This window comes from Perca fluviatilis, chromosome 22 (genome assembly GCF_010015445.1).
Source record: "Perca fluviatilis chromosome 22, GENO_Pfluv_1.0, whole genome shotgun sequence".
NCBI lineage: Eukaryota > Metazoa > Chordata > Actinopteri > Perciformes > Percidae > Perca > Perca fluviatilis.
Genome location: NC_053133.1, coordinates 29,882,935 through 29,898,868, shown reverse-complemented (window position 1 = coordinate 29,898,868; position 15,934 = coordinate 29,882,935). Strand labels below are relative to the sequence as shown.

The 15,934-nt window shown below is 41.0% G+C and overlaps 1 protein-coding gene across 2 annotated transcripts in view; it reads left to right on the top strand.

Moving 5' to 3' along the window:
* The first annotated feature begins 3,273 nt into the window (after window positions 1-3,273).
* eci2 (enoyl-CoA delta isomerase 2) overlaps window positions 3,274-15,934 on the top strand; it is a 33,794-nt gene continuing 21,133 nt past the window's right edge. Inside the window, exons 1-8 of one of the 2 annotated variants that reach the window (XM_039790804.1) lie at window positions 3,274-3,465; window positions 6,874-6,935; window positions 7,837-7,937; window positions 9,886-9,981; window positions 11,556-11,744; window positions 12,264-12,333; window positions 13,639-13,741; window positions 15,464-15,584. In XM_039790804.1, coding sequence (XP_039646738.1) covers window positions 3,410-3,465; window positions 6,874-6,935; window positions 7,837-7,937; window positions 9,886-9,981; window positions 11,556-11,744; window positions 12,264-12,333; window positions 13,639-13,741; window positions 15,464-15,584 — 798 coding nt within the window. In that variant the 5' untranslated portion in view covers window positions 3,274-3,409. Of the gene's footprint in view, window positions 3,466-6,873; window positions 6,936-7,833; window positions 7,938-9,885; window positions 9,982-11,555; window positions 11,745-12,263; window positions 12,334-13,638; window positions 13,742-15,463; window positions 15,585-15,934 lie in introns of both variants that reach the window. The other variant, XM_039790803.1, reaches the window with a different exon arrangement.

Genomic DNA, 15,934 nt, shown 5'->3' with positions numbered 1-15,934 from the left:
ATTATACATATTTCAGTATTGTAATCATAATGATTGTGCTTCACAATAGTGACCACTCATGTCTATTTCTGATATTGTTATGTGTGTTTCAGAGAGTCCTTGAGCTAGAGGTGGCTGCAGTGGAGCACCAGTTCATCTTCAGTGATGAGGTTGGATTCAACCTCACAAAAAGACGAAAGAGGGGAAGCAATATCGTCGGCCAGCATGCCATCGTTGAAGTCCCTGGCCAGCGCGGAGGGAACACCCCAATGTGTGCAGCGATTACTCACCACGCCGTCATCCATTACTATGCTATCCCTTGGCCCCTACAACACTGCCCATCTGATCACATTCCTGGACACCCTAACCCAGTGTTTCTCAAATCGGGGTAAGTGTACCCCTAGGGGTACTTTGGAGTACTGCAGGGGGCACGTAAAATCTTTGCAAAAATGTCAATTTAAAAATATGTCATGTATAATTCCTAAAAGAAATTATACTATATACTATATAATGAATGAATTAAGTGATGGATTCTAAACATTTGAAATGTAGCATTTAAATGTTTTTATTTAAAAAAAAGGCTGTTGTTTAGTCAATGTTTTCATGCCATGCTAGGCCATGTTTCCCCCGCTGCTTGGTCAGGGAAAACCTTGCTTATGATGTGGATGAGGTGCTGTGGCCAGACCCAAACAGAAGAGAGGATGCAGCATAGTTTTTTAAATTTTTTAAAATTTTTATTATAACTGTACACAGTTAATTCTTCTGCTGTTTTGTATGTAGACCACAGTATGTGCAACTTTGTGTTGGTTGGGATGTACACTGTGTACATTGTTTTTGTGGGAAAAATAAAATATATTTGTTACTGTGTATTTGTGTGTTCTGAGTATAAAAACAATATTCTCAAATATTTTACAACACACTTATGTATGTACTGTCTGTAGTAAGTGTAACACTGAACAAAAAGAAGGCCCAAGTCATTATGATGATTGGAGAAGAAGAGTTTTCCATTCATCATAATGTTTTCAGTGGTGGTGCGTGGCAACTTTTACCGAGGAAGCCAGTGAGCTTAGTATGGAGATCATATTGCCTTACATAGGCGGCAATTTATGTTTTCCTCCATGGGTGCTCACAGGCGCACCCCCTTTATAAAAAAAAAAAAAAAAAAAAAGGTAGTCAAAACATTTTTGCATTTCAGAACCTTAGGAAATGGACAGCGGCCGACACAAACACACACGCCTATTAACTCAATAATTCAGCCGTAAAGTAGGCTTTCAACTCAGGACAGCGCCACTTCTCACTAATACAGAAGTTTAACTGACACGTAACCGCGATCAGCTTCGTGGGAAATTAAGAATCAATGCCACCACTCCACTTAGCACCCTTTTTAAATGAATGTAGCCTGCTGGCAGCCTGTCACACGACGGTGCTCAGCAAAATGTCGCCCTTCTCTCACCCGCATGTAAAAACGAAATGCTTTTTATTTGATTTTATTGGTTTGCACACATTCATAGAAAACAATACATCACAAATCAAATGTCCTTCACATGGAAAGAGAGAGAGTGTGCTGGAGAGGTCAGAAATCCGTGGGAAATCCTCTAGGTCGCTAGAAAATAATATACAATAAAAAAATTCGACATACAATAACTAAAACAAAGAGAATTACTCAATTTGGTTGAATTAAAAATTGATGACAATAAAATAATGAAATATCAGGATATATGACTAGGCTACAGAAAAAAGGACATTTAAATAATGAAAAGCCAAAGTGTTCATAAAGCCCCTGTATCCCATTTGTAGGGAACAATAGCATTTAAGCCTAAAAAACAACACGAGTTGCGATTTATTTTCGCTCTCCAAATACTCTACAACAACACGTAGGAAAAACGAAAGTTTGTGCCTATATATGAGGGACATCAACAATATAACTGCAATCAACAAGAAACAACAATTCTGTTCACTCTAAAAGAGGCACGCACAACAGATCCATACAGGCTAAACATTAAACATAATTGGTTGTTTGAAGCATGACAGCAGACTACTAATAGCCCAGTAGGTGGGACTATAGGCTACACAAGCTACGGACTGCATACCAGAGAATGCCATTTATGTGTGGTCTTCAAGTGAAATAGCCTAATTAAGACAACAAGTGATTATGCTCCACAGACAGTATATAAAACAATGTATAACTGTATAACTTTTTGCAAAATAGCAATAAAACAATAGATGGAGGAGCATATTATTTTACGCGGCTGGCCATGTCGCTGTCCGCGGTGCTGACTGTAGACTGGAACAGTAGTTCAGTGTGGCCAAAAATGGTTTGAAAAACCTTAAGCATGAAAATGAAATCAAAGTCGTTCAATTTCTGTTTCCGGGCAGAGCTCTGTGCAATCGCATCCTTATCCCACCCAGGCTCAGTCATGATCCGGTCAAAAGCAATCAATGATGTATGTCCCTCATGTACAGCATGCACAGCCCGGCTGTTAAAGTTCCACCGAGTGGTACTCCCACCAGGTACTCGGATACTATTACCTCTACCTGAGCGAGTAGATTTGATTCCTGAATGTTGCTTGTCCCCTGAGCCAAAACTAAATTAAGTTTGTGTGCATAGCAGTGAATGAACAAAGCATGTGGACATTTCACCTTGACGAGTGCCTGTAGGCTACACCGCCTCTTTGCCCACTCATGCAGCTTGCTCCATCGTATGTCTGAAAAATGAGCTTTGTTTCAGGATTGTAGTTGGTAATTGCCCCCATCACCACAGCAGTTATAGCTTCAGCATCTCGTTGAGGGCTAACGTCAAAAAAACCTAGAAACCGGTCACATATCATGCCCTTTTCATTTACGTAGCGGATTATGACTTTCATTATATGTCTGTGGTGTCATCCACTTCCACTGCTATGAATGGCACTGTGTTTATTTCTTACTTCTTAACATGAGCAGTGCTTTCTATTATGTCATTCTGAATTGTTTTTGATTGTGAATACTCATTTTGATAATCTATGAATTAATTAATCCCAATCTCATTTTATTCATTTCAAACTGAAGTATTATGTTTAAACTATGTCTGTTTTTATTATGTCGCGGATGTTTTAATCAAAACACTTGCTAATACTAAATAATTTATTAATTTATCACTTGCACTTTCTTTAACCCGCATCTCTCAACGCTGATTGGCCACGCACATACACAGGGGCGGGCGTTCTTTGTAAGCGTGCGTTCCAATTGGTTTAAAAAGGGACGTTAGCGAAGCATTCGTTCATTTGTCAGGGGCTTCGCTTCAGCCAATGGGAGAGCAGAGGAGGACAGAGTGGGCGGGAACAGCGGTTGTAAACAGCTAGGCTGTGGCTAAGCTAATTAGCTAGTTAACTCTTCGCTACCTCACTCTCTCCGTCCTGCCTGCCGCACTTTGGACCTCCTTCTCTGGGTTTAAATGGCCGGCGTCGCCCTGAAGCTGTCCGCTCCGTGGCGCTTTGTCAAATTAAGAAGGTGAGGATCACAATGTCGTCTAATTTTAATGCTGTTACCGCGGTTATTGGTACACTTAACGTTACGGAAGAGGGGTGAAGCTGAAGTTAAAACGCCGGTGACATCTATAGTTTGGCTACCTGTTAGCTTGGCTAAGTTAGCAGCCTCAGTCAATATTAAACTAACCGTTTGCTTGTTACCCGGTTTGACCGCTGTCCTGTGGCTAAGCTAACAAGCTAACATCAGTCAGTCGGGCTAAAGGGTGACAGCTGTCAGCTGTAGTTCTCACTAAGTAACGAAGGGTTCACTCTCTTACAGTTACTGTGACCTTTGCTCCAGATTCTTTTCATATAACAGCCCCGAAATCACCATCACCAAACTCCACCAGACTCCATGTAAATAATCAGGACTTTTAGCGTGTATATCTCCACCAGACTCCATGTAAATAATCAGGACTTTTAGCGTGTATAGAGCCAGCATATCTCCACCAGACTCCATCTAAATAATCAGGACTTTTAGCGTGTATAGAGCCAGCATATCTCCACCAGACTCCATGTAAATAATCAGGACTTTTAGCGTGTATAGAGCCAGCATATCTCCACCAGACTCCATGTAAATAATCAGGACTTTTAGCGTGTATAGAGCCAGCATATCTCCACCAGACTCCATCTAAATAATCAGGACTTTTAGCGTGTATAGAGCCAGCATATCTCCACCAGACTCCATCTAAATAATCAGGACTTTTAGCGTGTATAGAGCCAGCATATCTCCACATGTAAATAAGTGAATTAAGGGTTTATTTCAACCAAACCAGAGTGGTGATTGTTGGAACAGTGGAAAGATGAACCAAGACGGCTTTTGATAGTTTTATTTAGTTTCTGTCCACTTTGAATGAAGTGTGTTTTACGATGATAAAAGTCCTGATTATGTACATGGAGTCTGGTGGGACCTTGGCTCCAGATTCTTTTCATGTAACACTGTGGACACCAAGGGTGCAGGTTTAGTTTAACCCTTGTGTTGTCTTCTCAGGTCAAAATTGACCCGGTCTGTTTTGCAAAGTTTGTTTTGTAAAGTGTACATTTTCCAATAGACTGTTACATCTTCTAAAGCCAACTTCATTCCAACTTATCACCGCTAGTTTTATACTTATTTTTGGAAGTCATAAACCTCATTCATATTAAATTCTGCCTACATTTTTTGTTAAAAGACCTAGAAATGATGAATTATTTTAGCTACTAGTTCATAGGGGAACGTATGTTGATGGATAATTACAGCCCATTTCGAGTATGGAACTATGCATGTTATTTTTGGGCAATTTGGTTGAAAGAAACCCATATTTGTGATACAGATCTTTGAAAATTGCGGAGAGTGCTGGTGCCTTTTCTGCATCAAACTATGGTTATTCTCTTGCATTGTTCTAAACTTTCTGCATATTCAAAACATCATGAAAAAATCTCCAAAGTTTAAATCTACATAAACGACATGACAGTCAAAATCTATCCATATTCCCCCCCTGCTGTTGTTTCTTTAACCCCCACATGTAGCACAATTCTCTGTTTTACGTACATGTTTTGAGCCCCCTGAACCTCTCTTGGGGTAGTGGGTTGTTTTACAAAAACAAATATACCCTTTGCTAAATAAATCCGAAATCTACACCTGAGCAGGTTTTTCCTGCGTTAAGGGCGTTTTCACACCTGTAGTTCGTTTGCTTTGGTCCGAATCAGTTGATGAGTTACATAAACCAAAATACGTCCTTACAAATCACACAAGAACATAGGGCTGTGCAATTAATCTTAATGTAATCGTGATTATAATTTCGGCTCCCAATGATCACAAAAACAGAATAATTGAGAAAAACTATTATTTAGCTCATTACTTTTTGCAAGTTAACTCTTATTTTCTCTTGTGTTCTGAATGAAAAAATAAAGTTTCAATAGGAAAAGTATTACGGCAAATTTCACAGTTGTATGTTTGTTTGTTTTTTTCGTTTTTTTTTACTGTTGATTTATGTAACTTTTTCAACTGTTTTTTTAAGTTCAATAATTGCAACATCTTTCCAGAAGTCAACGAGTAATCGTGTTAAATTATCGTGATTTCAATATTGACCGAAATAATCGTGATTTATATTTTTTTCCATAATCGAGCAGCCCTACAAGAACATTCCCTCCTCTTATTGGTCAGGGCGTGGAGGGTCTGATCGCAGAGCTCCACTAAGATTTTGTAACAATGCGGACGAGGTCCCATAGGCCGCCTTGCACTGATTGGCTACAGGAGAGAAGGAGTCGGTTTGAACGACCGGGCGCTTTGTTTCGCTGCGAGCACGCACGCTGACCTCAGAGCTCCGACCGCGCTGAACGCAACAAGCATGCACCAGCTTTAAGGCGGTCCTGTAAGTGTGCAGCAGGGTTGGGCGGTATCCAAATTATGATACCGTCAGACCTCCTCCCTATTGTACCGCGGTATACGGTGTTACCGTGACTAATTAAACATTATGACGCACGGCTCAGATGGCGTCACCAAACCGTTGTCTTGTACACCGTTCAGAAACTGAATCCCAAACACTAATACTGGAACAATAATAACAATAACAACTTACAAAAACACTACTTCCTCCTCCACACTGTCACGTGATGACAACCACACATAATTACATAAATTATATTTAATATTTAATCCTTGTCTCCTATATAAGTGCATTGCATTTTTTTTTAATGACGGTATTGACACTGATACCGTTGTTATCAGTTGTTTTAAGACCCCGCGGTATACTGTTGTGGTGGCAAATTTTATTTTAACCATTTGTTTAAAGATTGTTTTATAACGCCACAAGATTTAGCTTCTTCATGTGTAGATTCAGAAGACTTTAAGTGAAATAGTTGGCAACCGTGAACTATAGCCTAGAGCGTTATTTAGTTTTACTAGCTTGAAGCTCCTCACATTGTTGTCTTTTTGCTTAGATAGAAGAGGAGAAGGCCAATGACTGTTTACGACAGTGAGAACTACGTAGGTTTCTGTCTCCTGAGATAAACTGTTGTTTAGACTAATGAAAAGAACAGAGAGCAGAGGGGAAGGTGAGACAATGGTGTGACTGTTAATGATGTCCTCTCTTCAACTATGGCCATACTAAAAGATACATTTAGAGGGGTGGCTTAACGGACTTTCTTCCCTATATGATGTTTTGATGTTTAGATTTTAGGTTAGGAAGTCATTTTCAGTTGTGCTGCGTGTACCTTTGAAACTGTTTTCTCCATTTGCAAATGTAAATAAATACTCAAAGACCAAACTTTGGTTTAATTCTCAAACAGTCGTTATTCGTTTTGATTTTATCATGAATAGCACTAACCCTGCTGCTTCATGGAAAACTTCCACCACACTGTATTACTGCCCAACCCTAGTGTGCAGTCAGTAAATGTTGTCTTGTGTCAGCAGCTTGGTCCGGTTCTCCACTAATCCCAGTCTGAAGATCCACACCACAGCCTCTCCTCTGATGGGTGAGTATCTGCTGCTCCACCTGCATCCCAAACATCATCACTTTCAGCTCCTCGCCATTTACTTCTTCACGCTAACTTCTTCAGGGTTCCCACTAAGGCCTGCACGATATGTGGAAAATCTGCGATGTGCGATAACATTGTTAAATATTGCGATGACGATATCACTTCCGATAAATCAACAGATATTGTAGTGGAGCGTACTAGCTATACATTTCAGATGTCAGTCTGGTTGTCTTTAAATTCAGAACCCAAATATAATTTAATATTTTAAATATAAATAGGCTAAATGATGGTTTCTAGCGCAGCAACAGTAATGTTTACAATAGGGCTGCACGATATGAGGAAAATATGCGCTAAGGTTGTTGAACGTCGCGATGATATAGATAGGACAGATTTTAAATTGTTGCTGCTTTCCGTATTCTCAAATCAAGATTTGAGTTGCTGCTTGATGTTTTTGACGTTCTTTAGACATTATTTTTTACATTTTTGACGGGGTTTTTTTTACGGTTTTTTGTTACGTTTAAAAGAAATAAATAAAAAATCCGACATAAAAAAAAAAAAAAAAACGTGTATGGGCCATTAAAAATTCTCTGCATTTGTTCTTGTCTGTTCGTGGGATTATAATCAAATGCCGTAACGTCCATAAATAAATACTCTCTGTGGCTACAGTTTAATTTACTTTATTTTGTATTTTTAGTTTCATAGCAAAAGAGCTCTAAATGTGACAAATGTTTTATCATTTTATGTTATTAGAGCACAAACACACTTCACAAAAATGGTTTATTAAATTCAGGTAACGTTACTTGGTAAATGCTTATTCTCTCTGCCTTTAATTCCACGCTGATTTTCCATTCTATGACCGAAGTTGAAGTTGGCTTTACGTTTCATGTGTTTGCAGCAGCGACGGTGGAGCAGTTTGAGCAGGCCAAGACCAAACTGTCAACGCTGAAGAACGACCCGGGGAACGAGGCCAAACTCAAGATCTACGCTCTCTTCAAACAGGTACAGGGACGTTGTTCAACATGTCTTCTTTCAGACAGGGTACACACACACACACACACACACACACACACACACACACACACACACACACAGGTCTTCTTTCAGACTGTGTGTTCAGCAACAGGATGCAATATAAACTGGAGACAACAGGGGTTCTCCTGAAGCTGTTGGATGACTCCAAATCAGATTTCAGATTTCTCGATTTAAAACGGACACATTAATCACATTAATTAACACACATTAATCAACATGAGTACAGAGTCCAACATGTAAATGTGCCAGATTTAGCCATACAGGCTAATTTTCATCTGCAGTCCCTAGCATGTTAATGCCTTAAAACAACAGATACACTACAACAAATATACATTAAACAAGAAAGACATAAAGGCATAGACATGTAAAAGGACACAACCACTGTTGCAGATCAGGACGACTGGCAGGTTGATGGCATGAGAAAAACATAATACAATTAGCATACACCGTAGACACAGGTGAAAGTGCACAGACACACATTAGGACAACAACACATACGCACAAACGGAGACACTATGGCAATAGAAAATATAATGGAATATATAAATCAGTCCCATCATCAGGGATCCTGGGCACACGGACTACACTGGACTCTAAAGTCCAGTTTGATTAGTGTGAACGCTGAGTACCGTTCCCGAGCACGGTTGGTCGATCCGTGCCAAAGTCCACTAGAGTCCAGTTTGTTTTTAAAGATTTTTTTGGGGGCATTTTAGGTCTTTATTTGACAGGACAGCTGAAGACATGAAAGGGGAGAGAGAGGGGGAAGGACATGCATACATGTCATTCATGCACATGCACGCGCAGACAGACAGACAGACAGACAGACAGACAGACAGACAGACAGCTCTGCTGTGCTCCAGCTTCAGAAATGCATGAGTCCAGTTTATGTGATTAGTGTGAACAGGGCTGCACAGTTAATCAAATTTGGATCGCGATATTTTGGTTCCTAACGATCACAAAAAATTTGTAATTGAGAAAACCAATCATTTTGCCCATCCACGTTTTGCAGTAAACTCTTATCTTGTTTTCTGAATGACACACAGGGTCCTATTTTAACCATCTGAGACCACAGCGTGGAGCATCTGGTCCAGGTGTGTTTAGGGCGTGTCCAAATCCACTTTTGCTAGTTTGACAGTGGAATAAAGGGTCTGTGTGCTGGGCGCCTGGTTCTAAAGGGTTGTCCTTAGTGTCTTCATTAATCAGAGGTGTGTTTTGGGCGTAACGTGCAATCAACCAAAATCCAGCATTGCTGTTATGATGGAGGATAGCAAACCCATGAGTCAAACCCAAGGCCCGCGGGCCAAATCAGGCCCAGTCAGTTTGGGGTCAAAATAAATGTTTGCCTGCCTAGTTGTGCGCCAAACTATAAACACAGGGAGGTGTTCTTTTAAAAAGGCAATTACGTGACATTCAAATCAAAATTTGGCAGATTTGCCGACTCTGAGACTCATAAATTCCCCCAGAAGCAGAGAGACAGTTTTCATATCCAGGCTGTGAACAAGTTGTTGTTAAAAAGAAAACGTAATCTTTGTTTTGCTTGATTGGCTAAATTCTACGATTGCTAAGGAACTCTTTTGATGACTTTTGGAGGGCTTCATGTCAACAAAAAGTGTACAAAAATGTCTAAAAAGGCAACAAATTTACAAAAAGGTGACAAATGTCTGAGAAAGCCACAAAAAAGTCGGATCAAAACCAACAAAAATGAGGAGAAAAGCTCCCAAAATGTAAAAGAAAGTGACAAAAGCGCTTCAATAAACTCTCCATGTCTGGCCCTCGGTGGGATTCTCTCTTTCCAGTGTGGCCCTCTGGGAAACTGAGTTTGACCCCCCTGTTGTACATTGTGTCAGTATATTTAACAGCAGCTTTTCCTACAGTTTGTCACATGTTTACCCCCCCCCCCCTCCCCTCTCTGCAGGCCACTCAGGGTCCCTGCAACACCCCCAAACCGGGCATGCTGGACTTTGTCAACAAGGTGAAATGGGACGCTTGGAAATCTCTGGGATCCATATCACGGTGTAGGTGTGTGTGTGTGTGTGTGTGTGTGTGTGTGTGTGTGTGTGTGTGTGTGTGTGTGTGTGTGTGTGTGTGTGTGTGTGTGTGTGTGTGTGTGTGTGTGTGTGTGTGTGTGTGACTGTACTGTTGAGGTACTTTTTCTTTTCATGCCACTTTCTACTTCTACTCCGCTACATTTCAGAGATAAATATTGGACTTTAGTTACTCCTCTACATTCATCTGTTCCAGCTTTAGTTACTAGTTACTTTTTTTTTTTTTTTTAGTTACTAGTTACTTTAGTTACTCCTCTACATTCATCTGTTCCAGCTTTAGTTAATAGTTACTTTAGTTACTAGTTACTTTAGTTACTCCTCTACATTCATCTGTTCCAGCTTTAGTTACTAGTTACTTTAGTTACAGTTACTTTAGTTACTCCCTCTACATTCATCTGTTCCAGCTTTAGTTACTAGTTACTTTAGTTACTTACTTCGCTACATTCATCTGTTCCAGCTTTAGTTAATAGTTACTTTAGTTACTTCCACTACATTCATCTGTTCCAGCTTTAGTTACTAGTTACTTTAGTTACTCCTCTACATTCATCTGTTCCAGCTTTAGTTACTAGTTACTTTAGTTACTCCTCTACATTCGTCTGTTCCAGCTTTAGTTACTAGTTACTTTAGTTACCTCCTACATTAGCCTGTTACAGCTTTAGTTACTAGTTACTTTAGTTACTCCTTACATTCATCTGTTCCAGCTTTAGTTACTAGTTACTTTAGTTACTCCGCTACATTCATCTGTTCCAGCTTTAGTTACTAGTTACTTTAGTTACTCCGCTACATTCATCTGTTACAGCTTTAGTTACTAGTTACTTTAGTTACTCCACTACATTCATCTGTTCCATCTTTAGTTACTAGTTACTTTAGTTACTCGCTACATTCATCTGTTCCAGCTTTAGTTACTAGTTACTTTAGTTACTTCGCTACATTCATCTGTTCCAGCTTTAGTTACTAGTTACTTTAGTTACTCCACTACATTCATCTGTTATAGCTTTAGTTACTAGTTACTTTAGTTACTCCGCTACATTCATCTGTTCCAGCTTTAGTTACTAGTTACTTTAGTTACTCCGCTACATTCATCTGTTCCAGCTTTAGTTACTAGTTACTTTAGTTACTCCACTACATTCATCTGTTACAGCTTTAGTTACTAGTTACTTTAGTTAATTCGCTACATTCATCTGTTCCAGCTTTAGTTACTAGTTACTTTACACATTAAGATTACTGGACACAGAACACATGTAGTTTATAAAATCTGATGTTTGATTAAAGTAAACTAGCCGACAATATAAGAGCTACAAGTCACGCTGAGATGATGAGGATCTGAATACTCTCTTCTGATTGGTCACTTTTCAAGGCGATCTCACCCACACAGACTCCTTACTATGCCTTGATTGACAGATTTTTTTATAATAGCAGGAAGCTCAAAAGGTAAAATAATAAATATTTGGTGTTCAGTGAAACAGACATTGAAAAAACAACCAAATTAAAGTTCCCGGTCCTCTTTTAAAGAAGCTCTAAAAACTGTCTTTGTGTCTCTCAGGATGAAGCCAGGCAGCAATACTGCGACCTGATTGGCTCCCTGGTGACGGCAGAAGGCGGGACCTCCGTGGTTGCAAAGCCTGCTGGGAGCGGGACGACGTACGAGACGTTATTGGTCACCACGGAGGATGACATCACCACCATCAAACTGAACCGACCGGCCAAGAAGAACGCCATCACCACCGAGGTGTGTGTGTGTGTGTGTGTGTGTGTGTGTGTTGTCTCTTCTGTGTGTGTGTGTGTGTCTTGTGTGTGTGTGTGTGTGTGTTCTGTGTGTGTGTGTTCGGGGTCTCTCTCTCTGTGTTTTGTGTGTTGTGTGTGTGTGTCTCTGTTGTGTTTGTGTGTGTGTGTTTTCTTCTTTGTTGTTTGTGTTTCTCTTGTGTGTGGTTGTTTGTGTTTGTGTTTGTTTTTGTGTGTGTTCTCTTTGTGTGTTGTGTGTTTCGTGTGTGTGTGTGTGTTGTGTGTGTGTGTGTTTTTGTTTTTTTTGTTTTGTGGTTTTTTTTGTGTGTGTTGTTGTTGTGTGTGTGTGTGTTCGTGTGTGTGTGTGTGTAAAAACTGTACAAACTAATGTTTTCAAGACATGTTTTTGAAAAATATATACTCTGAACTTTATTTGATGGATTTAAAATGCATAATGAATGTTTAGTCATGCAGGAGTTGGAGGATGAAAGGAGTTGAGGTAACTCTGACGTCTCTTTTCTTTCAGATGTACAACGACATCATCGCAGCTCTAGAGCAGGCGGCTAAAGACGACTCGGTCATCACCGTTTTTACAGGTACACACACACACACACACACACACAGAGAACACACACCGAGACGCACAGGACACACACACACACACACACACACACACACACAGAGAACACACACCGAACGCACAGAGAACACACACACACAGAGACACACACACACACACACAGAGACACACACACGAACGACAGAACACACACACACAGAGACACATACACACAGAGAACACACACACAGAGAACACACACACAGAGAACACACACACACACACACACACACACACACAGAGAACACACACCGAGACGCACAGAGAAACACACACACACAGAGACACATACACACAGAGAACACACACACAGAGAACACACACACAGAGAACACACACACAGACACACACACACACACACACACACACACACACACACACACACACACACAGAGACACATACACACACACACACAGAGACACACAGAGACTCATATACACACACACAGACACAACACATATATACACACACACACACACACACACAGAGACACACACACACACACACAGAGACACACAGAGACTCATATACACACAGACAGACACAACACATATATACACACACACACACACAGACACACAGAGAACACACACAGACACAGACACACACACACACACACACACACACACACACACACACACACACACAGAGAACACACACACACACACACACAAACACACACACACACACACACAGAGAACACACACACACACACACACAGACACACACACGCACAGAGAAACACACAGTCGGAGGTCTGGAGCCGCCTGAAGGCCTACGCCAAGCTGCCCCCCAACATGAGACACACACACACACACACACAGACACGGAATACACACCCAGACAGACACACACACGCACAGAGAAACACACACACACACACACACACAGAGACACAGACTCATATACACACAGACAGACACACACACACACACACACACACACACATGTCTCCATGCGCGAGTTATTTTAGATATGTAGTGCTCTTTATCTTCCATTTCATGTCTTCTCTCAGACAGGTGATTTGACTCCACTGTCTCTAGATGATGCCTCATTTGCATATTTAATACACAACATTTCAGAAAACTTTGATGGTAGCTGTCTTCAGGGAAGGAGAGGAGGAAAGCAAGGGAGGAAATGAAAAGGGGAAAGGCCTAGAAACAAAAGAAAAGGAGGAGAGGAATGTCAGAATCTTAACATCCATATTTAGTTCTCATTAGCGTTAGTTAATATATGTCTCAGCTGAACTGGTCTCTAATGTCTGTGTGGGGGGGGCTGCAGGTGCCGGTGATTTCTACTGCAGCGGCAACGACCTGTCCAACTTCACCAAGATCCCCGAGGGGGGGGTGGACGAGATGGCCAAAAAGGGGGGGGACCTGCTCAGGTGATCATCAGCTGACCTTCAGCAGCCACAGCTGGACACTTCATACTGTTACTGTGTGTGTGTGTGTGTGTTACTGTGTGTGTTTTGGAGCCAAACTACCGTATTTTCCGGACTATAAGTCGCTCTGGAGTATAAGTCGCATCAGTCAAAAAATGCGTCATGAGGAGGAAAAAAAAAAAAAAAAAAAGGTGTCCTCTATGTTAACGTAACACATTAACAGTTCAACTACACAATAGCACCCAGAACAGCCAGCTACCAGGGCGTGGAGCATGGAGGTATTAACCCTTGTGTGGTCCTTCGGGTCCCAGTGACCAGAAGGACAACACAAGGATTATGTACTTCCGTTTACTTTGTTGAGAATTGCTCTCTAAACAAGGGTTAATACAGCACCTTAGTTCTTGTTTGTACAGCATTTTGGTCAGCTTAAACTGTGTTTAAATGTGTTCTAGAAATAAACTTTACTTACTTAACAAGAAACAGGGTTTAGAGAGCAATTCTCAACAAAGTAAAGGGAAGTACATAATCCTTGTGTGGTCCTTCGGGTCACTGGGACCCGAAGGACCACACAAGGGTTAAAAGGCGTGGAGACCTAACTGCACCGTTGACCAGCCCCTCCCGACTCCTTCCTCCAGCTCTGGCCATCTCGCTTTCAGCGCGCCATTAGCCGATTAGCCGATTAGCTTTCTCTGATTTCTTCATTGCAGTAAGAGTCACCTTTTCACCAGTCTCCCTCACAAGTTTCTCCCTCATTTCAAACTTTCTTTCTGCTGCTCGATTACCGTTTTCGGCTGCATATTTTACTACCTGCAGTTTGGTATCTCTTTTCTTTCTCAGTTGTCTTTAGGAGCAGCGTATAGTTGTCACAACCCTAGAGCGCCCTCTCGCGGCTGTAGACGGTGATGTTTTCAGTATGAATTAACATTTAAAAACATGTTAAATTATATATACAGTACAGGCCAAAAGTTTGGACACACCTTCTCATTCAATGCTTTTCCTTTTTATTTTCATGACTATTTACATTGTAGATTCTCACTGAAAGCATCAAAACTATGAATGAACACATATGGAATTATGTACTTAACAAAAAAGTGTGAAATAACTGAAAACATGTCTTATATTTTAGATTCTTCAAAGTAGCCACCCTTTGCTTTTTTATTAATAAGGGAAAAAACTTCCACTAATGAACCCTGACAAAGCACACCTGTGAAGGTAAAACCATTTCAGGTGACTACCTCATGAAGCTCATTGAGAGAACACCAAGGGTTTGCAGAGTTATCAAAAAAGCAAAGGGTGGCTACTTTGAAGAATCTAAAATATAAGACATGTTTTCAGTTATTTCACACTTTTTTGTTAAGTACATAATTCCATATGTGTTCATTCATAGTTTTGATGCCTTCAGTGAGAATCTACAATGTAAATAGTCATGAAGATAAAAAGAAAACGCATTGAATGAGAAGGTGTGTCCAAACTTTTGGCCTGTACTGTATATTGATATACAAGTCACACCTGACGGTAAGTCTCAGGATCAGCCAAAGTAGGAAAAAAAGTGCGACTTATAGTCCGGAAAATACGGTATCTGTCTCTATGACTTGACGCTAACGTTACTACCCAACGCTGCTCGCAGTACACGTTGGATTTAATGTCGTGACGACATCGGCACAGGTTGCCATGGTGTCCTGGTGACAAATGCCGAAAACCAACTCCAGCCTTTTCTCTCCACAGGGAGTACGTGAAGGCGTACATAGACTTCCCGAAGCCGCTGGTTGCCGTGGTGAACGGACCGGCTGTAGGCATCTCAGTCACGGTGTTGGGACTCTTTGACCTGGTCTACGCTACAGACAGGGTACACACACACACACACACACAGGGTACACACACACACACACACACACACACACACAGGGTACACACACACACACACACACACACACACACACAGGGTAATAATACACACACACACACACACACAGGGTACACACACACACACAAGGGTACACACACTACACACACACACACACACAGGGTACACACAAGGGTACACACACACACACACACATACACAACGGGTACACACACACACACACAGGGTACACACACAGGGTACAATACACACACACACACACAGGGTACACACACACACACAGGGTACATACACACACACACAATACACACGTACACACAATAATACACACA